At 38.6% G+C, this 22,988-nt stretch overlaps 1 protein-coding gene across 2 annotated transcripts in view; it reads left to right on the forward strand.

The window, feature by feature from the left end:
* LPP (LIM domain containing preferred translocation partner in lipoma) overlaps window positions 1-22,988 on the forward strand; it is a 641,451-nt gene that overhangs the window by 525,261 nt on the left and 93,202 nt on the right. For both annotated transcript variants that reach the window (XM_007448432.1, XM_007448433.1), the window contains one exon: window positions 4,987-5,156. In XM_007448432.1, coding sequence (XP_007448494.1) covers window positions 4,987-5,156 — 170 coding nt within the window. The remainder of the gene's footprint in view (window positions 1-4,986; window positions 5,157-22,988) is intronic.

A 22,988-nucleotide genomic window follows, 5' to 3' on the forward strand; every position in this document is an offset into this window, starting at 1 on the left:
TTTGCTTATGCCAAAAATTTCTGTTACAAGGCAAGTGGCAAGGAGGAGATGGAGACATATGTGACCTGGCTTTATATCTGCATAAATGTACTAGTTTTCTTTTGATGTTGAATGATGCACAAGTTTGAGAGTATGTCACCCCCACCATCACCATGCCACCGACTCTCAAAATGACTGGACATTTTTGGTCTCACCTCAGAAACAAGCAGTATCTGCACAAGAGGGTCTATGGCCTATCGTATTGATGGTGTACTGGTCACAAGAACATCATTTTTAAATGAAATTTTATTTTCATATTATAAAGAAAATAAATTCACATTACAGAAAGAGAAAGCTGGCACCAGTGAATATGAAAACCCACGTCCCACTACTCCACCTGTCTTGCTTAACTTGTAGATTTGCCTGTAACGTCGGCCTTCACCCATGCCATTCCTAAAATGGCTTGTTCAAAAAACTATCTAAACTTCTAGACTTAGCTCAAGTAGTAAGACCACCATAAAGCCTGTCCATTTGTAAGAGGCAGTAAGTCAGAGCTAGTGGAACAATCAGGAAGTCTTTGCAATGACCCATGAAAGATAATAAGCCCAGTGTGGGCAGCAGACCTGTGATGGAAGAGAAGCATTTCAGAGACTTTGCAGAGGTTGTAGTAGTTGTGGGAGTGGGGAAGAAGGAGGGGGAGGGGTGAGAAGAATCCCTGACTGGCTCCACAATCGATACAAAGCGTTATCGATATATAACAAACGATAGTACATGGACAAGCTTTTTTTGGTTCTGGCATCTCAATGCACTGACAAAGTTCCCCCCAGGCTGTCTAACCCTCTGTCCTTGGATTTGTTTGTTTGTTTGTTTGTTTGTTTGTTTTTTTGGCGGTACGCGGGCCTCTCACTGTTGTGGCCTCTCCCGCTGCGGAGCAGAGGCTCCGGACGCGCAGGCTCAGCGGCCACGGCTCACGGGCCCAGCCGCTCCGCGGCACGTGGGGTCTTCCCGGACCGGGGCACGAACCCGCGTCCCCTGCATCGGCAGGCGGACTCTCAACCACTGCGCCACCAGGGAAGCCCTGTCCTTGGATTTTTTAAGTTACTGTGCTAAGCTTTGCCAGTGAGCTCCTCATACCATCCCTGGGTCTGAACTTGACCCTGAGCTTCCCACTGGCCCCTAATCAACAATGTTTCCTTCATACTCTGATGCCTCCAAGTCTGGTACCATTCCCCTGGTTTTTCTCGTTTAAAAGCGCTGAGATACTTGTCTCCAAGATGGGCAGCAAGATTGCAGGATGCTTTTAATGATGTGTAGCCATGAGCCCCTCTAGGGGCAAGAACGTATTATGCTCTAGTGACTTTCTTTCCATTGTGAATGCCTCCCTAAAAGGTATAGTTTGTACATTTTTGTTAATGTGAAACGGTAACATTTGGGCATCTTTTCTGTCCTGCTGTAGACAGAAAGTGTAGAGAGAGCTATTTTTAATTTTTGTTCTTTGCTCTTTTCTGTGCTTGTGATTTTAAAGGTGCCAGACTGACTGCCCTCGAGCCTGGTGTCCCCAGTTTCTCCCAAGAATAGGAAAAATACGGGAGGCAGCAAGCTGGTCATGTCTGGGTCCAGCATATTAGCCTGACCCACTCTGGAAGAATATTCTGCAAAATGTAAAGGAAAAGATTGTTCCTTGTGAACACAGTCCATCTGCTTTCATAGCTGAGAGGACAAAACCTTGTTGTCCCACCACCAAGCCACCACAGAGTTTCTGGATCCAGGAAACACAGCCACTCATCCACTATGTGGAAAAACTAGAATGTTTTTTTCTCTTCCATCCCCACCTGTCAAAATTCCATCCTTTAAGGTTGGACTTAAATGCCTCTTTCTCCACAAAACCTTTCCTGAGCCCCCTCAAGTGTGATGTTCCTCCCACATCTCCAGAGCACTTTCTCAGATGACACCACATTTTGTCATGTGATTGTAGGATGTTATATACTCTCATAATTAATGTGAAAGGCACTGACGTCGCCTAATTCATTTCTGGGTATCATACAGATTACAGCACTGGGCAAATAGTAAATACCTGGGGAATGCCTGTTGAATACAATGAGAATTCCGAAGCTTAGCTTTTCATCCTGCCCTTTAGGGCTCTCTGCTCCAGCCTTTCCCTTTAATCAGTGATTGAAATTTTCTCCTAGATCCTCATGGGTAGCTCTCAAACTCTCCATAAACCATGTAGGCTCAGCCTCCTGGATTCCAGATATTACGCATTGGGCAGCCATGGTCTGGAATCATAATTGTTACCTCTACCTGTCTCATTGACCACCATGACCAATAGTCAATCACATTTGGCCAGAAGAAATTTTTTCCAAAGTGTGGTAGTCCCTGGTAGTCACTGGTAGTCACTGGTAGTCCCTGATGGAGTATCAAGGAGTCCAGTTTGGGGTCTAGAAAAGCAAAGAGTAATAAATAATTATGTTGTTGACTTGCATTTAATGAATCTGAATTGTAAAACTACAATATTCACAGGAATCCAATATGCTCTTAATGAATCATCACATTCTTAAAGATTGCATATGTACCACCAAACCTATGTTGATCGGTGTTGTTTATCCGATGTTCAGTAGCATTGCCATTAAGCTCACAGTATTTTCATGTCATTAGTATGGTTCTTTTTTCTAGTGCTGCAAAACCTACATTTTTTTTTATCATTACTATATTACCCTATTTCTTCAGTTCGCCAAAATAGATCAGTGATTTGAATATGATTCTTTGAAAGTAGAAAAAATAGTAATAAAGATAATCCCATAAATACCACTTTAGATTAATATTACAAATGTAAACATTAGTGAAGACAATTCCAGTATAAATATTGGAAATGAATCTCTATACACTGGGATGAATGTGGTTATTTTGCACAAGCAGTTGAAAAAGAAAATTTGGAATGCTATGATGATAATGATGTAATTTTTTAAATTATATTTTACGGATTGGTGATCCATTCGCCTGTAATTCCCAATATGTTCTCTGTAGTGAAATGTTGTCAGATAGTGACATGAAGCTCTCAGACTTTTAGCATCCTTTTCAAACATAGTATAGTGAACTTTCTAGTAAATCAATGTGTTTTTTTTCTGAATAATCACAAAATAGTGCCATATGAAAATCCTAATTTTGATACTAAAGGCAATGAGAGTCTAAAATTTTAAAGCACGTTTCTAAGGTTGTACATCTTTTACTAAAAAACAGGCACAAGTTCACTCTTGGATAGAAGTTTGTAAATCAAGCCACAAAGTTTATTACAGACATTTATTTTATAAAAGTTTATCAAATGTCAAGAATATGATGTCAAGACTTAATAAAAATATCAACTATGGTGGAAGTGGCTCAGTTTCCAAAAGTTTGACTCTTTTTTCAGCGCTTGATATTTCTCGTTCTTTAGGGGGGGAATGTTCTGTAGTTTGGGCTACATTTTAAAGATGCATTCAAATTCTGCAACAAAATGTAAAGAAATACTTTCCAGGGCCAGTGCAAGAGAGGATTAGAAACACATTTGCCTCTTTTCTCCCAAGTTGAAACATTTAAACCTCCTCCCTTCTAGGTGTGAAATAGTCGTCAATCCAACGTGATGGAGGGCTGAAGCCAGCCTTTAGAGAGAAAAATCTCTCCATAGTGTCAGCTCTGTGTTCAATCCTGATACACAGAACTAGGCAGAAGCAAGACAGCAGAATGGTTAGGACCATCGACACTGAAGCTAGACTGCTTGGGCTAGAAGGTAGTCAACCATTTATGTAACCCAGTTTCTTCACCTGTAAAATAGGGATACTAATAGTACTTGTCACACAGGTTGTTGTGAATATGAAATGAGTTAATATACATAAAGCACATAGAAAATGCCTGACCCATAGGAATCACTAGTTTTGCTAAAGCTTATCGGTAAAAGCCTGCCGATTCTTGCTGACGTTTCCAGTGACGTGTAATTACTTGTTAAAACTTTTTACCTTCGTAGAAATAAAGAGTAAGAAGGGAAACTGAATGCGGCTCTGACCTCTGGCTCAAGATTCCCATGGTGAATGAAGCCAGCTATGGATACAGACTGCAGCCAGCACAATGCCTCTCAATGACATAATTTTTTTTTGTAAATTACATGTTAATGTTATTATTCAAATTTTAATGCAGTTTTTTTTAACCTAAACACAGTGTCCATATGTGGTCAGAAGCCCCACGAATCAATTTAATCATGCTGAAAATTTGCAGAACACTGGGCTGGACAGGGACAACCTGGGCCATGAGGGACTCAAAATCCTACAGTCTGTGGAACTGTTGCATGATTAAGGGATATTCAAACTATAAACAGACTTGGAGGCAATGCTGAGTTGTAATATCTTAAAGGGTGTCAAGTGTAAGAGATGAGACTTATTTCTTGAGGCCCTAAAGGACAGAACTGGGACTATTGGGTAACAGAATGAGGAAGCATTCCGGCTCAATACGAGAACACTTTCTAGCAGTCAGCGCTCTCTGGAAATAAAAGGGACTACTTTTTTATCTGCCTGTCACTGAGGGCTGGATGCAGAGGTTTTGCAAGCCAGGCTTTTTGGAAGGAGTTGAAGTTTGAGTTTGGACCCAGTTCCCTCACAGTCTAGCTGGACACATAGTCTGTCCAAGGAGAAAGACTTTTCTAGATTATGCCTTCCACTCCTACCATCCTGAGTCATTTTCCTCTTAATTTGTGTGTGAGATTAGAGGCAGAGCACTGGCCTCAACATCAGGAGACCTGAGTTCTACTCAGTCACTCTCCGTGGGACCTTGGCTGTGAGGGTCAACTTCTCAACTGATTCGTAAAATCCCCGTCATGCTGGCCTCATGGGGGCTGTAGCCGTCATCCTGCCTCATGATGGTGATGGCGGTGGTGGTGATCCCACCTGCTGTTGACATTACAAATGTGCTGTCCCCACCACACATTGTCTTCTTTAGAAGGACTGAAGGTGTTCTGAACAGTCAACCCCTTTTTTCTTTCAGGCCGCTGTGCTCGCTGTGGGGAAAATGTAGTAGGGGAAGGTACAGGATGCACTGCCATGGATCAGGTCTTCCACGTGGATTGTTTTACCTGCATCGTCTGTAACAACAAGCTCCGAGGGCAGCCCTTCTATGCGGTGGAGAAGAAAGCCTACTGTGAGCCCTGCTACGTCGTAAGTTCAGATTTGGTCCTCAGGTACTTTACAGAGATGACTTAGTTGGCAAAATGCCAGTCACTAGCTCAAACGTAGCCATCAGATCTTTGCTTCTCATCAGATTTCAAAATATGCATGTGTGTAAATTGGTATATCTTAATTTTTATCCATATGCCCCCTGTTCATATGAGGTCAAAGGGTGCATTAGACGGGGCTACCATTCAATTAGTGGCCTGCCAGAAGGATCATCACCCTGTGGCTTACAAGCATATATGTACAAGCTAGCACGTTGCCCCTTAAAGCATCAGAAGGTTTCCCAAGTAGCAGAGTCACACCACTTCTTATTAGATTTCACTCCGTATTTGACGTCGTATTTGTAGAGAAACGTTGCAGGTCCTTGGGACTTGTGAGTGCTCTTTCAAACTCCTGGGTCCTTTGAATCACCTTTTTTCTACCCAGAATTTCTCTTACCTGCCATACTCAGCAGGTTTTCATGATGTAGTTAGAGAAACTATTATAGAGTACCTTAAAGGGAAATAAATAGTCATGCTGACTGAGCTAATAATTGTCTCCTTTTTTTAAATACACAACTATATTTTAATAACATAGCTGGTGACTAAAAAATACTCATAGTCACATTATCTTAGCCGTTTGTCAGGCTACTTAAATCTACACGTTAAGCTATCTTCTGATAGAGCAGTTTGGTAAATGAACATAAATTTTTTTAATCTAAAGTAAATTTCCTTGCTATCCTTCTACACGATTTTATCTCTCTGTTGAACAGTTGTTAGTGGAAAAAGTAGTGCTTTTTTGCAAACCCACACAAGAGGCATGATTTGGCCCTCAGCACCCCCGGCATTCCAATGTAAGAGAAACCTTGGGTGCGAGGTATTGGAAGTTATACACATAGCTTTGCAGAGCCCCGAGGTTCAGGTTTATTGCAGAAGTTTCTGGCCTCACTGGGATTTTCCCATAACCTGACAGCTCAAACTCATTGCAGCCCTGGAATCTGTAGCATCGATCTGAAATTTCTTCAAGATTAAGATCTTGCAGGATTAAATATTGTTTTGCATCTCTTAAGTTCAGTTTTATTTCATTTTCCTCCCCAAGGGCAACTTGGCCACATATAACATCATTATAGTACCACACAGTGTTGGAGCTGGAAAAAAAAAGCTTAAGATCATTTGTCTAACTCCTCTCTTTAGAAGTGAGAATACAGGGACTTCCCTGGTGGCACAGTGGTTAAGAATCCGCCTGCCAATGCAGGAGACATAGGTTCGAGGCCTGGTCCAGGAAGATCCCACATGCCGCGGAGCAACTAAGCCCGTGCGCCACAACTACTGACCCTGCTCTCTAGAGCCTGCGAGCCACAACTGCTGAGCCAATGTGCCACAACTGCTGAAGCCCGCATGCCTGGAGCCCGTGATCCTCAACAAAAAAAGCCACCACAATGAGAAGCCTGCACACCGCAGCGAAGAGTAGCCCCCGCTCGCTGCAACTAGAGAAAGCCTGCATGCAGCAACAGAGACCCAATGCAGGCAAAAATGAATAAATAAATTTATAAAAAAAAAGAGAGAGAGAAGTGAGAATACATAGAGAGGAAGAAAATGACTTATTTTATTAGTGTCAAAGCCAGGATTAAATTCAGTTGGTCACACTGGTCTCGTATTCGGTGCAGACACAGCAAAGCTTTAGTTCATCCAGAACATAAACACACCACAAGGCTTTAGTTTATCCAGAACATGAACACAAACAGTGATATCCCATTGCTTTGGAAGGGACAGTTACATATCAGGAAAAGTCTAGTGAACCAAAGTATGCCTCTTTAGGAAGTAAAAATGTTTCAAATATCACTCTTAGAAATCTTTGTTGAATGAGAAAATTACAAAATTCCCTGCCTCTGTAAACAGACTGTGTGGATTGTCATTCACACTGATCTAGGACCACAGTGAATTCATTTATTACAGTGAGCTCAGCAGAGCCTCCAGAAGCACCTATGGCTGTTTGTCCACATACACTAAGTGACCACAGAATACACTGCTTTTTGTAATGCTTGTGTCTATTTTTCACCCTTTTGTTTTCCCATTTATTTTATTTTATTTTTTTTACATCTTTATTGGAGTATAATTGCTTTACAATGGTGTGTTAGTTTCTGCTTTATAACAAAGTGAATCAGTTATACATATACATATATCCCCATATCTCTTCCCTCTTGCATCTCCCTCCCTCCCACCCTCCCTATCCCATCCCTCCAGGTGGTCACAAAGCACCAAGCTGATCTCCCTGTGCTTTGCGGCTGCTTCCCACTAGCTATCTACCTTATGTTTGGTAATGTATATATGTCCATGCCTCTCTCTTGCTTTGTCGCGCCTTACCCTTCCCCCTCCCCATATCCTCAAGTCCATTCTCTAGTAGGTCTGTGTCTTTATTCCCGTCTTGCCCCAGGTTCTTCATGACTTTTTTTTTTCTTAAATTCCATATATATGTATTAGCATACGGTATTTGTCTTTCTCTTTCTGACTTATTTCACTCTGTATGACAGCCTCTAGGTCTATCCACCTCATTACAAATAGCTCAATTTTGTTTCTTTTTATGGCTGAGTAATATTCCATTGTATATATGTGCCACATCTTCTTTATCCATTCATCTGATGCTGGACACTTAGGTTGTTTCCATCTCCGGGCTATTGTAAATAGAGCTGCAATGAACATTTTGGTGCATGACTCTTTCTGAATTATGGTTTTCTCAGGGTATGTGCCCAGTAGTGGGATTGCTGGGTCATATGGTAGTTCTATTTGTAGTTTTTTAAGGAACCTCCATACTGTTCTCCATAGTGGCTGAACCAATTCACATTCCCACCAGCAGTGCAAGAGTGTTCCCTTTTCTCCACACCCTCTCCAGCATTTATTGTTTCTAGATTTTTTGATGATGGCCATTCTGACTGGTGTGAGATGATATCTCATTGTAGTTTTGATTTGCATTTCTCTAATGATTAATGATGTTGAGCATTCTTTCATGTGTTTGTTGGCAGTCTGTATATCTTCTTTGGAGAAATGTCTATTTAGGTCTTCTGCCCATTTTTGGATTGGGTTGTTTATTTTTTTGTTATTGAGCTGCATGAGCTGCCTGTAAATTTTAGAGATTAATCCTTTGTCAGTTGATTCATTTGCAAATATTTTCTCCCATTCTGAGGGCTGTCTTTTGGTCTTGTTTATGGTTTCCTTTGCTGTGCAAAAGCTTTGAAGTTTCATTAGGTCCCATTTGTTTATTTTTGTTTTTATCTCCATTACTCTAGGAGATGGGTCAAGAAGGATCTTGCTGTGATTTATGTCATAGAGTGTTCTGCCTATGTTTTCCTCTAAGAGTTTGATAGTTTCTGGCCTTACATTTAGGTTTTTAATCCATTTTGAGCTTATTTTTGTGTATGGCGTTAGGGAGTGATCTAATCTCATACTTTTACATGTACCTGTCCAGTTTTCCCAGCACCACTTATGGAAGAGGCTGTCCTTTCTCTACTGTACATTCCTGCCCGCTTTATCAAAGATACGGTGACCATATGTGCGTGGGTTTATCTCTGGGCTTTCTATCCTGTTACATTGATCTATCTTTCTGTTTTTGTGCCAGTACCATACTGTCTTGATTACTGTAGCTTTGTAGTGTAGTCTGACATCACAGAGCCTGATTCCTCCAGCTCCGTTTTTCGTTCTCAAGATTGCTTTGGCTATTCGGGATCTTTTGTGTTTCCATAGAAATTGTGAAATTTTTTGTTCTAGTTCTGTGAAAAATGCCAGTGGTAGTTTGATAGGGATTGCATTGAATCTGTAGATTGCTTTGGGTAGTAGAGTCATTTTCACAATGTTGATTCTCGCAATCCAAGAACATGGTATATCTCTCCATCTATTTGTATCATCCTTAATTTCTTTCATCAGTGTTTTATAATTTTCTGCATACAGCTCTTTTGTCTCCGTAGGTAGGTTTATTCCTAGATGTTTTATTTTTTTTGTTGCAGTGGTAAATGGGAGTGTTTTCATGATTTCACTTTCAGATTTTTCATCATTAGTGTATAGGAATGCCAGAGATTTCTGTGCATTAATTTTATATCCTGCTACTTTACCAAATTCATTGATTAGCTCCAGTAGTTTTCTGGTAGCATCTTTAGGATTCTCTATGTAGAGTATCATGTCATCTGCAAACAGTGACAGCTTTACTTCTTCTTTTCCAATTTGGATTCCTTTTATTTCTTTGTCTTCTCCGATTGCGGTGTCTAAAACTTCCAAAACTATGTTGAATGAGAGTGGTGTGAGTGGGCAACCTTGTCTTGTTCCTGATCTTAGTGGAAATGGTTTCAGTTTTTCACCATTGAGGACAATGTTAGCTGTGGGTTTGTCATATATGGCCTTTATTATGATGAGGAAAGTTCCCTCTATGCCTACTTTCCGCAGGGTTTTTATCATAAATGGGTGTTGAATTTTGTCAAAAGCTTTCTCTGCGTCGATTGAGATGATCATATGGTTTTTCTCCTTCCATTTGTTAATATGGTGTATCACATTCATTGATTTCCACATATTGAAGAACCCTTGCATTCCTGGGATAAACCCCACTTGATCATGGTGTATGATCCTTTTACTGTGCTGTTGGATTCTGTTTGCTAGTATTTTGTTGAGGATTTTTGCGTCTATGTTCATCAGTGATATTGGCCTGTAGTTTTTTTTTTCTTTGTGACATCTTTGTCGGGTTTTGGTATCAGGGTGATGGTGGCCTCGTAGAATGAGTTTGGGAGTGTTCCTCCCTCTGCTATATTTTGGAAGAGTTTGAGAAGGATAGGTGTTAGCTCTTCTCTAAATATTGGATGGAATTCCTCTGTGAAGCCATCTGGTCCTGGGCTTTTGTTTCTTGGAAGATTTTTAATCACAGTTTCAATTTCAGTGCTTGTGATTGGACTGTTCATATTTTCTATTTCTTCCTGGTTCAGTCTCGGAAGGTTGTGCATTTCTAAGAATTTGTCCGTTTTTTCCAGGTTGTCCATTTTATTGGCATAGAGTTGCTTGTAGTATTCTCTCATGACCCTTTGTGTTTCTGCAGTGTCAGTTGTTACTTCTCCTTTTTCATTTCTAACTCTATTGATTTGAGTCTTCTCCCTCTTTTTCTTGATGAGTCTGGCTAATGGTTTATCAATTTTGTTTATTTTCTCAAAGAACCAGCTTTTAGTTTTATTGATCTTTGCTGTCATTTCCTTTATTTCTTTTTGATTTATTTCTGATTTGATCTTTATGATTCCTTTCCTTCTGCCACCTTTGGGGTTACGTTGTTCTTCTTTCTCCAGTTGCTCTAGGCCTAAGGTTAGGTTGTTTATTTGAGGTGTTTCTTGTTTCTTAAGGTAGGATTCTATTGCTATAAACTTCCCTTTAGAACTGCTTTTGCTGCGTCCCATAGGTTTTGGGTCGTCATGTTTTCATTGTCATTTGTTTCTAGGTATTGTTTGATTTCCTCTTTGATTTCTTCAGTGATCTCTTGGTTATTAAGTAGTGTATTGTTTAGCCTCCATGTGTTTGTATTTTTTACAGATTTTTTCCTGTAATTGATATCTAGTCTTATAGCGTTGTGGTCAGAAAACATACTTGATACAATTTCAATTTTCTTAGAATTACCAAGGCTTGATTTGTGACCCAAGATATGATCTATCCTGGAAAATGTTCCATGAGCACTTGAGGAGAATGTGTATTGTGTTGTTTTTGGATGGAATGTCCTATAAATATCAATTAAGTCCATCTTGTTTAATGTATCATTTAAAGCTTGTGTTTCCTTATTTATTTTTGTTTTGGATGATCTGTCCGTTGGTGAAAGTGGGGTGTTAAAGTCCCCTACTATGATTGTGTTACTGTCGATTTCCCCTTTTATGGCTGTTAATATTTCCCTTATGTATTGTGGTGCTCCTATGTTGCGTGCATAAATATTTACAATTGTTATATCTTCTTGGATCGATCCCTTGATCATTATGTAGTGTCCTTCTTTGCCTCTTGTAATAGTCTTTATTTTAAAGTCTCTTTTTTTTCTGATATGAGAATTGCTACTCCAGCTTTCTTTTGATTTCCATTGGCATGGAATATCTTTTTCCATCCCCTCACTTTCAGTCTGTATATGTCCCTAGGTCTGAAGTCGGTCTCTTGTAGACAGCATATATACGGGTCTTGTTTTGGTTTCCATTCAGCCAGTCTATGTCTTTTGGTTGGAACCTTTAATCCCTTTACATTTAAGGTAATTATTGATATATGTGTTCCTATTCCCATTTTCTTAATTGTTTTGGGTTTGTTATTGTAGGTTTTTTTCTTCTCTTGTGTTTCCTGCCTAGAGAAGTTCCTTTAGCATTTGTTGTAAAGCTGGTTTGGTGGTGGTGAATTCTCTTAGCTTTTTCTTGTCTTTAAAGTTTTAAGTTCTCCATCAAATCTGAATGAGATCCTTGCTGGGTAGAATAATCTTGGTTGTAGGTTTTTCTCCTTCATCACTTTAAATATGTCCTGGCACTCCCTTGGCTTGCAGAGTTTCTGCTGACAGATCAGTTGTTAACCTTATGGGGATTCCCTTGTGTGTTATTTGTTGTTTTTCCCTTGCTGCTTTTAATATTTTTTCTTTGTATTTCATTTTTGATAGTTTGATTAATAGGTGTCTTGGCATGTTTCTCCTTGGATTTATCCTGTATGGGAGTCTCTGTGCTTCCTGGACTTGATTAACTATTTCCTTTCCCGTATTAGGGAAGTTTTCAACTATAATCTCTTCAAATGTTTTCTTAGTCCCCTTCTTTTTCTCTTCTTCTTCTGGGACCCCTGTAATTGGAATGTTGGTGCATTTAATGTTGTCCCAGAGGTCTCTGAGACTTCTCAGTTCTTTTCATTCTTTTTTCTTTATTCTGCTCTGCAGTAATTTCCACTGTTTTATCTTCCAGGTCACTTATCCGTTCTTCTGCCTCAGTTATTCTGCTATTGATCCCTTCTAGAGAATTTTTAAGTTCATTTATTGTGTTGTTTATTGTTGTTTTTTTGCTCTTTAGTTCTTCTAGGTCCTTGTTAAACGTTTCTTGTATTTTCTCTATTCTATTTCTAAGATTTTGGATCATCTTACTATCATTACTCTGAATTCTTTTTCAGGTAGACTGCCTATTTCCTCTTCATTTGTTAGGTCTGGTGGGTTTTTGTCTTGCTCCTTCGTCTGCTGTGTGTTTTTCTGTCTTCTCATTTTGCTTTGGGGTCTCCTTTTCGCAGGCTGCAGGTTCGCAGTTCCCATTGTTTTTGGTGTCTGTCCCCAATGGCTAAGGTTGGTTCAGTGGGTTGTGTAGGCTTCCTGAGGGAGGGGACTAGTGCTTGTCTTCTGGTGGATGTGGCTGGATCTTGTCTTTCTGGTGGGCAAGTCCATGTCTGGTGGTGTGTTTTCGGGTGTCTGTGGACTTATTATGATTTTAGGCAGCCTCTCTGCTAATGGATGGGGCTGTGTTCCTGTCTTGCTAGTTGTTTGGCATGGGGCATCCAGCACTGGATCTTGCTGGTCGTTGAGTGGAGCTGGGTCTTGGCGTTGAGATGGAGATCTCCAGGAGATTTTTGCCGTTTGATATTATGTGGAGCTGGGAGGTCTCTTGTGGACCAGTGTCCTGAAGTTGGCTCTCCCACCTTAGGGGCACAGCCCTGATACCTGGCTGGAGAACCAAGAGCCTTTCATCCACACGGCTCAGAATAAAAGGGAGAATAAATCGAAAGAAAGGATTAGTAGAAGTAGAAAGAAAGAAAGAAAGAAAGAAAGAAAAGAAAGAAAGAAAGGAGAGAGAGAGGGAGGGAGGGAGGGAGGGAGGGAGGGAGAGAGGGAGGTAGGATGGAAGTAAGAAAAGAAAGAAAGAAAGAAAGGGAGAAAGAAAGAAAGAAGATAAAATAAGGTAAAGTAAAATAAAATTATTAAAATAAAAAATAATTATTAAGAAAAAAATTTTTAAGTAGAAAAAAAACAAAAAATTGACGGACAGAACCCTAGGACAAATGGTAAAAGCAAAGCTATACAGACAAAATCACACACAGAAGCATACACATACACACTCACAAAATGAGAAAAAGGGAAAAAATATATATATATCTTTGCTCCCAAAATCCACCTCCTCAATTTGGGATGATTCGTTGTCCGTTCAGGTGTTCCACAGATGCAGGGTACATCATGTTGATTGTGGAGATTTAATCCGCAGCTCCTGAGGCTGCTGGGAGAGATTCCCCTTTCTCTTTTTTGTTCGCACAGCTCCCGGGTTCACCTATGGATTTGGACCCGCCTCTGCGTGTAGGTTGCCTGAGGGCATCTGTTCTTAGCTCAGACAGGACGGGGTTAAAGGAGCCACTGATCTGGGGGCTCCGGCTCACTCAGGCTGCAGGGAGGGAGAGGTACAGATGTGGGGCGAGCCTGCAGCGGCAGAGGTGGCTGGCATGATGTTGCACCAGCCTGAGGCGTGCTGCATCACTTAATACTTTGACTCCTTGGGAAAGTTCCTTGATCTTTCTAAGCCTCAGTTTCCTCATATATATAATGGTGATGATTGCTGGATTCTCCCCAGACTTGCAGATACGAAATGAGGCAGTCCTTGTAAAGCATACTTGTCTGGCTCAGGGAAGGCTAGTGGAATTAATGTTATTCTGAGATTAATTTTCATAAGATTTCTGGCCTATTTAGCGTTTCTGAAAGTGAGCACCTTACATGTGTAGTGAGATGCGTCAGGCTTGGGAAATCTCAGACTTAACCCCTCTCTCATTTTTAAAAGCTTTGCTTGCTCTCCTGAGGGTATAGTAAAACTTAAGAAAGTCTAAGCTGGCTAATTATGAGCTTGTACAGTCGTGGGCTGAGGCTTCCATCTCCATTCCAGGCAGAGCAGCTCAGTGATTCTTTAGGATGTGTTTCCTTAGGCCTTGGTTGCCTGTTACTATACTATGCTTGTGACAAGGCGCACTATCTGGTTGATATTTAATCACATCCTTGGAAGTAGTGGGTGAATTCAAATAATGGAAATAATGGAAATGAAGTCCTTTTTGACTTCACTCCCTCTGAAGAAACTTTAATCAAGATTTTTCTTTAATGAGATCTATCCGTGGTGACTCTAAATGTAATTTAATTCTTATCAGAGTTCAGTTAAGCTTTACTGAAAGACCTTTCCTTGTTCGATATTGATTTCAGAGTTCAGCACAGCCCTCAAGCCCTCAGATGGATATTTTAGCATTTTAAGTTCTTCTGAACTTTCATAAGTCCAATAAGCTGCCACAGGAAAAATGTAAAGAGTTCTCTTTTGGGGGAGGTTTGGGAAGCTGAGAGAATAAAATGAAATAAGTTTGTTTTGAAAATAGAGTTTGTTTAAGGAGGGCCCTAGGGCTGTATGTATCTCTCTTGGAACCAAAGCCCTTAGGATAGAGCAGTGTCATTCATTCAAATTGCCTTTTGTTCCATTAGTGGAAACAAGATGTCTGAAAGACATCCTATACAAAACAGAGAAAACTAAGCCCTGGGCTCAGTCTGTGCCTTTTTTTTTTTTGGTTGATGGAATCAGAATATTGAAGATAGTGGTTTAGTTAGTTAATTATTTCTGTGTAAGGACCACCCTGTTTGATGCTCTGAGTTCAGGAAGGAGACCAGTCTAATATAAATTTAATTTATTCTTGCCTATGTTGGTTACTGATCAACTTAAGATCATATTTAAATTAAACATTTACATAACTTGGAGAGAGACTATACCAGTTATGGCTTTATCTTTGATTTAATGATTATTCATATTTTCCTATGATCTCTTGAATCCTTAATCCTTACATGTACATGGCTGTAATCAAACAAATTTGGATTTAGTAAAGCACTGTAATTCTCTTTAATCATTTTATACATGCTTTCCTTTGTATTTTCTATTGATTGACTTAATGTAAATATGTGTATAGCTTTCCATTGTTAATAATTTCCATTTTAGCTTTTTATCTTAGTTTTACATTACGTGTACACACCACATTTTAAAACCATTGGCCACTAGGAAGATATTGGGTATTTTCCAAACTTTTAGTATTGTACATAACGTGCCTATAAATGAGTAAAAATTTTTGTTATTTTATTTTGAATTATGCTCTTAACATAAATCCTTTGATTTATGTTACCAAGCTTACTTTATGACAATTTGGAGAACTTTTACTGGATTTACTTAAAAATATTTTTCCAATTTTCAGAACCATGAGCAATATTGAGACCAAATGTTAAACTATACCGTATCCACTACTGAAGAGGTTTGTTTACATTTCTTTTGAACCGATTTTTAATAGATGCATTATGTAATCGTTTTTAATTTGAGTTTTTATGATTAGCAAAATCAATGAGAAGCTTTTCTACTTTGATGATAGATCTATTAAAAGCTTAGTTTTGATTATTCTTATGGATTTGGATAAATGAACAAATTAAAATTACGAGCACTAAGCTTCCTTGGGAAGGAAAGTGATGTAAATAGAATACGTTGGTTCTAGTCCTTGCTCTCCTGGTGTGATGTTAGATAAGTCATTTAATTTCTGAGTATCCTCATTAATTTCTGAGTATCCTCATTTATTAAAGGGAGATATTAACTTCTTCCTTGTCTTCAAAGGGAAGGAATGAACAAGTGTCATACTTTGTACATCATGAAGAAATTGTTTACTAATATAAGGGCTTAATCTGATTAATAACATTATTCTCATTGCTTTTTCCCTTAGCTTAATCTGATAGAATTTAGAAATTCTCTCTGTCTGGGGTAATTTCATAGCTGCAGTTGCTATGGAAATACTGAAATAAATAGATGTCATAGAAAGAATATGAGGACATATATGAGAAGAAAAGGTTCATGTTTTGCTTAAGAATATTTTTGTGTTGTTATAGGCAGCAACCATGCCTCCCACTTATGTGTCCTTCTGCCCTTAATGAGACAGGTTTACTCATAAGTACAGATTTACAAAAGAATTGCTGTGTTCTCAGCATTGCCAAAGAGTCTGGGCCTAGAGACACACTGCATCAGAGATTCTCAGAAAGTCTGTTTATGAAATGGCAGCCAAGGATCTTCCCCTAAACCAGGGCTCTTACTCAGAGTGGGTGAAATCCAACTCCTGACTCTCCAGCAGTGGAAGTTGGTACAGACATTTTTATTATAGTTACAATCCAAGCGATTAAAAGACCTCAGGAAATAGGAGGCCAACTCCACAGGAGACTAAACACTTGAAGTTTCCTGAATTTGATGCACTCGTGGCCAACACACTAACAGCCATTTGCTCCCTCTGTCACTAAATGGCTACAGTCAAAACATTCTAACTTTTCAAGCTACATTAGGAGGTAGGTTTGTACCTCTGCAGGAAAGTTATCCTTTTATATGCTCAATTCCTCCTAATAAAATGTTTTAAAAGCAGTTATGGCCAGTGCTTTATGTGGGTATTAGGAAAGGACTTGGAGTTTGGACTAAACTTGAAAAATTCACATGAACTTCCCTCCTCCCCTTTTCTTAATTGCCCACCTCTGCTCTCACATTTCCAAGGAGTGTTTCTCTCTCTCTCTCTCTCTCTCTCTCTCTCTCACACACACACACACACACACACACACACACACTTTCTAATTAATGTTACGTCATCATCCCACAAAGCACTCACCCAGGAAGGAGAAAAGTGCTTCAAGCAAGAAGAGAATTTGTCAAGTATGCTCTTGAGAGATTTAACCATGCTAACTACTATGAATAATTATCTCTTCCATTTGTACAGCCCCTTACATTTTACAGTGCTCCTGAGTCTGTATTACTGCACCTTACCATACCTATTAGAATCTTGTGAAACAGACAAGGGGAAGATTACTAGTCCCATTTACAGTGGCTTTGATATTTTCAAAGTAAAAGACAAAAATAAAGACTAGGGAACAGATTTAACTTGCATTTTATGGCTGGATCCGTAATGCCACCCTGAAACTAGTGTTCAGCTTCCTAAAAATGTGCTGATACTGACAGCTGCCTAGGATTGTAGCCTTCGATTCCCACGATTTTCATTGATGACCACATGAGTCTTCCAGTATTACAGAACCTGAAAAGCTGAACTACCAACGTAAAACCATAGCCATGTCTTTTCTTGAGCATTTACTTTTTGCTGTCTTTGAAATACCTCCGTTTTTAAGACAAAAACCTCTTTTTATGGTTAAAAATAAAATAGGAATAACTAACTTTTTTTGTGGTGCTTTAACTTTTACAAAGCACTTTTCCTTTATCTTATGTCACTCTCTCGTGATCTTAGAAAATAGGTACAGTTATTATTGCCTTCATTTCCAGTAGTAAGAAACTGAGTTTTAGAAAAAAATCAGCTTGCTCAGTTCCACAGAGCATGAGTGTCAGATCCAGGACTTGACCCTGGCTTTTGATTCTCAAGTCCAGCTCTTTCCACATGTCCAGCAAATCACTGAAAATCTCATTTGTTATTACTAGATTTCTTTTTTCCTATTAATTTTTTCTCTATTACCATATTGAGCTCAGAATATTTTTTCTTATGGTAGTAACTTTTTAAAAAAAAACAGTGAAAACTCAGTTTTTAATTATTACATGCTTATTAGAGAAAAATTGGAAAATATTTTAAAAGGCATGTAGCTCTCCCGTCTAAATATTATAACAGTTTACTCTTTACCACATATTCCTTTTCTATTTCAGTGTACCTCTGTATGGATATATGCTTATAAATGTAACCACACATCTGTATAAATGTTTACACATATACACAAACACAGTGAGGTCATGCTATTCATATGAATTAATAACTTGCTTTTATTACTTAATAGTATATCAGACTTTGCCTTCTACAGAAATAGTTTCTTTTAAATATTACATGGACACTCAAAAAGAATGTGTATATGTACATGCCCTTTCTGAAAAAGTGACTCAAAGAAATATTCCAGCAGACAAATAAATTAATCAAAAAGTGGGTGGGGGGCTTCCCTGGTGGCGCAGTGGTTGAGAGTCCGCCTGCCAATGCAGGGGACACGGGTTCGTGCCCCGGTCCGGCAAGATCCCACATGCCGTGGGGTGGCTAGGCCCGTGAGCCATGGCTGCTGAGCCTGTACGTCTGGAGCCTGTGCTCCACAACGGGAGAGACCACAACAGTGAGAGGCCCGCGTACCGCAAAAAAAAAAAAAAAAAAAAAAAAAGTGTGTGGGAAATCCAGAGCAAGTAAATTGGTGATAAGCCATATACCAATAAAACTAATAGGTAAAAATAAGGAGATATGGGGATATATGTATACATATAGCTGATTCACTTTGTTATACAGCAGAAACTAACACAACATTGTAAAGCAATTATACTCCAATAAAGATGTTAAATAAGTAAAGAGATAGGAAAAGATGTAATGGCAAATTTAGACCAAAAGAAAATAATATTAATTACCTACTAACTATAATATTAAAAGAAGACAGGAATTCCCTGGTGGCCAGTGATTAAGACTCCATGCTTCCACTTCAGGGGGCCCAGGTTCGAACCCTGGTGGGGGAACTAAGATCCCACAAGCCATGCAGCACAGCCAAATAAAAAAAAGAGAGAGAGAGCAAAATATAGCAGACAAAATACAATTTAGGACAAAACTATCAAGCCAAAGAACATTATTTTATTGATAAATGTCACAGTTTCCAAAGAATAGCTCCGAGTCTTTCTTCATTAAATAGCATTATGTTGAAATATATGATATAAAAATATTGATGAAATATGAAATGAAAATTGTAAAACCATAGTCTTTATAAAACTGTAACACATTTCTTGCAGTCTCTGACAAACCACTTATAGAAGTTGAATAATATGATTACTATGATTAATATAATCTCTTTGGTCCATACAACCAAAGAGATTATATCTTTCCAAATCTTTGTGGAAGATTTAGAAAAGCATCATAATATAGTCTGAAAGGAAAATGTAGACAGTTCCTACTTTGGCAGGCAGAGTTGTACATATGTTATAGTAAGACAAGAAATCTATAAAAGGATAAACAAACACACTCTTGGGTTAAAAATTTCTTAGAAAGTAGTGATAATGATAACACCGTATGACAGGAGGATGAGATGCAGCCAAACTTGAATTCCAAGTAAAGTTAGAATCATTAATTGCAACAAGAGTGCAAATCTATGAACCTAAAAAGCTAGAAAAGGACAACAAAGTCAACCCACAGGGAGAAGGGATTAGTTTAAAATAAAGGCAGTTATCGATACATTGAAAAATACTGAATTTTCAGGTCCAGGAGATGATTCTTTGAAAAGCACAATAAAATAAACATCCAGTGAAGATAATCAAGAAAAAAAGGGAGAAACAAAATTTACAGAAAATTAGCGATGAAAAAAGAAGCTTTTAGCATAGGTATAGAAGACATATAAAAATTATTGCACTTAAAATTTTATGTAAAAGAGGCTATTTTCTGTGCATATCTAAATACAGGGGAAGAAAACTTAAATAACCTCATAAACATGGGTGAAATGCAGAGCTACCACCTGAGAAAGAACCAAGAAATTTCACTAACAGGATTTTTCAGATCTTTGAAGAACAACTGATTCCTGTGCTATTTCAACTTTCAGAGCTTAGTAAGAGAAGATAAGCTTCCCAAATCATCTTGTAAAGCTAGCCTGACCCTGAATAATAATACCTAACCTAGGTTGCCCCCCCAAAGAACACTCTATGCTAATCAAACTTTCACAAATACAGAAATCTGAATGAAATATTAGCAAATTGAATGCCACGTAATAAAACAACCCAGGTTATTCCATGATTCCAATGTTAGAATAGTATCAGGAATCTTTTAACATAATTCATTGTATTGATGTATCGAATTTTAAAAAACTAGATAATCATCTCCATAGATGCCAAAAGGGTATTTAATGAAATTTGTCACACGTTCTTGTTTAAAAACAGAAACAACTGCAGTAACTCAAAATGAGCTCTAAGTAAAATAGAAGAAAAAAGATATATAATTTCAATAGGATAAAATAAACCAATAGTGAGCCTTCTTCCTAGATTTTCCTAGATATGCACAGAATTCCTGCTATTATATCAGTTTATTCTTAACATTCTAGTCTTTGTAATGGAAATTTAGAAACAAAGGATAAATATATATTATATACGTGACTTTTTCTCTGTTTTATATGTATTTCAATTACATAATATTTCTAACACAGATAAAGACGAAAAACATAATAAGATGAAATTCCATGTATCCATTATCCAATTTAAGAAATAAAATATTAGAAATTCAGTTGAAATCCCTTAGGTTCTTGTCCCTAATCACATTCTTAAGACTCCTGTACAGAGGTAGCTGCTATGCTAAATTGTTTTCTTATCATATCCATGCATTTCTTTGTAGTTTTACTACATATCTCTAAAATATATATTTATACCTATAAATACATATAATATATAAATATATATATATATATAGTATTGTTTGTATACAGTGTTTCTTAATTTTAAATGAATGGCATTATATCATGCCTATTTTTCTGAGATTTTTTACTCAAAATTATAAGACTAGGATGTATAAATGTTTACAGATGATAAGATTATTGTTTAAGAAAATCTGAGAAAACCTAAAGTATTAGAATAAGAAAAGTTTAGTAACCTACCAACATTAAAATCAGGAATTTAAGTTTAGAAAATATAACAGGGAAAAAAAAATCCCTATACCGAAGTTACAAAAAATATAAAACACCTATAGGTAAACCTGTCAAAGTGTAAATGATCTAAGTGAAGAATGCTATAAAATTTTACAGGGATAATTAACTCATGAGCAAAATGATTTGGGGATTGAATATGCTTTGGAAAGCACCTCTCACTTTCACAGGCATTTATATCAGCACCTTGTAATTATACAACAGCACAGCTTTCAGTGGGAGAAGAATTACTGCAATGTCCTCTGCTAATGGTTTTTATTTAGCCCTTTTCCCCAGATAGCCCCCAGTCCTTTGCTGATTTGCATTACTGCCCACCACATCCCTGCAGGCTTCAAGGCAGTCCTTGATAAGGGTAGTAAAGCTCACACCTGTAAGTAGACCTCCCAGAATAAGAAAGAGACCTAGCTGAACAAAACCTTTTCCTCCAGTTCCTATCCCATACTATATTCATTTCTGTTGTCATAGAATTAGAATGCTTTTTTAAGGGCCAGGAGAAACCTTAGAAATTCAAGAACGTCATTTTCATAGCCAAGAAAACCTAAAGCCCAAGAAAGCTGACTGATTTGCCTGAGGTTATATGGTTTATGAATGTCAGGGGCAGGAATAGAAACCATGAGCCTTGATGATGCCTTCAAAGAACTGCTTTCTTTGTGACTGACATGAAGAGATTTAACCATATGTGGCTACAGGCCCCGGAGAAACATCCCTAGAAAATGTTGGTTGCGTAAATTTTGGCTGGAGAGTTTAGAAATAGGACAGCATTTGCTTCAGCCCCAACCAAGATGGAGAGTCTCAGATTTCCAGGTTAAATGCCTCTGAAACTTTATGCTAGAACCTTCCCACTGCCCTAGTTTGTTTATTTTTAAATCAAGCATGAACTCACCACTCGGTGTTTGCCAGAGTTTGGATGAATGTCAGCATCAGGCCACTGTAATAATGGTTTAAGATTATTTAATCCTATTACTTATATACTTCATTAGGCTGAGTGAATTGTTGGCAGTGGTTCAGTAAACTTCCTACTTTGGAGATAAAAGGATGGGAAGAAAATAGGGAAGGAGTCTGTTCCTCGTTTTCTTTCATATTTATCTTATATCTCTTAAAGGATAAAGGAATGATAATTACCCAGCTACAGCTTGGAATCTGCGTTAGTAGGGTCTTCTGAACTACTCCATACCCTCAGAAGAGAAAAATGAAATAACATTTTCAATTGGCAGAAAAAGGATTTGGGCAGAGCGGGGGCGGGGAGAGTGAGTTTATGCTTTCAAATTGATCTTAAAAATAAACCTGAAAATAAGTTCAAGAGTCGTAGGTAAGATACCAGTCTTTCACTTAGGGGACCTGATGTTAAGCAGCAAATGAGAAAGGATATGGAATTTAAAGTCAGACCTCATTCACACCCAGCTTGGCCAGCTACTATGCTGCATTCACCTCATTTCTTTTAGCTTAAATTTCCTCACAAATAGAATGAAAGTGGTATTTCTTGCCTCAGTGGCTAAGTGAGGGTTCAGAGAGGTTGACAGGGCTGAATAAAACTCAAGGTATGGGGGCTTTGAGTAGTAAATAACTGCACAGACGAAGCCTCAGGGACACACCTAACAAAACCTGCAAAGGAGAAGTTTGCCTAACTTGCATCACCAAAGGACAGTTATTCGCCAGCATTTCAATTTCTGCAATGTTACCTGCACACTACTGGTTTGAGAGCTCCAGGAGTCTGAGGGGCAGTGGCCAGTGACGAGACTCTGGAAACTTGGTTTCTCCAAACGTGTCAGAGGTCACCTGCTTTGGAATCACCCTGAAGTCCTCATTAAAAATAAAATTCTGGACCACTCCCCAGAATCCCTGCACAGCCAGCCAGGAAATTAGCATCTTTTACAAAGCTCTGAGGAGAGATTCTTAGGCATGCTCAGGTTTGAGATCCACGTGCCTGTACCTCCAGCCCCAGTTTCTGTAAGAACTAGTCCCCCAAATACTTCACTTTTACCCCCATCTCTCTCCTACACATTCCTTTCGAACACTTGACCAAACTGGACACTTCTCCCAGACATTGCTATCTTAGCCTTCTCTCTCTGTGCCCAGACTGCTGTCTGTCTTGTACCTTTCTTCGTCTCCATCATTTGAAAATCTGTGTCATCCAACCTTAAAAATCTTTCCTGGAACTTCCCCAAATAGATG

The sequence above is a fragment of the Lipotes vexillifer genome, unplaced genomic scaffold, assembly GCF_000442215.2.
Source record: "Lipotes vexillifer unplaced genomic scaffold, Lipotes_vexillifer_v1.1 scaffold388, whole genome shotgun sequence".
Lineage (NCBI taxonomy): Eukaryota > Metazoa > Chordata > Mammalia > Artiodactyla > Lipotidae > Lipotes > Lipotes vexillifer.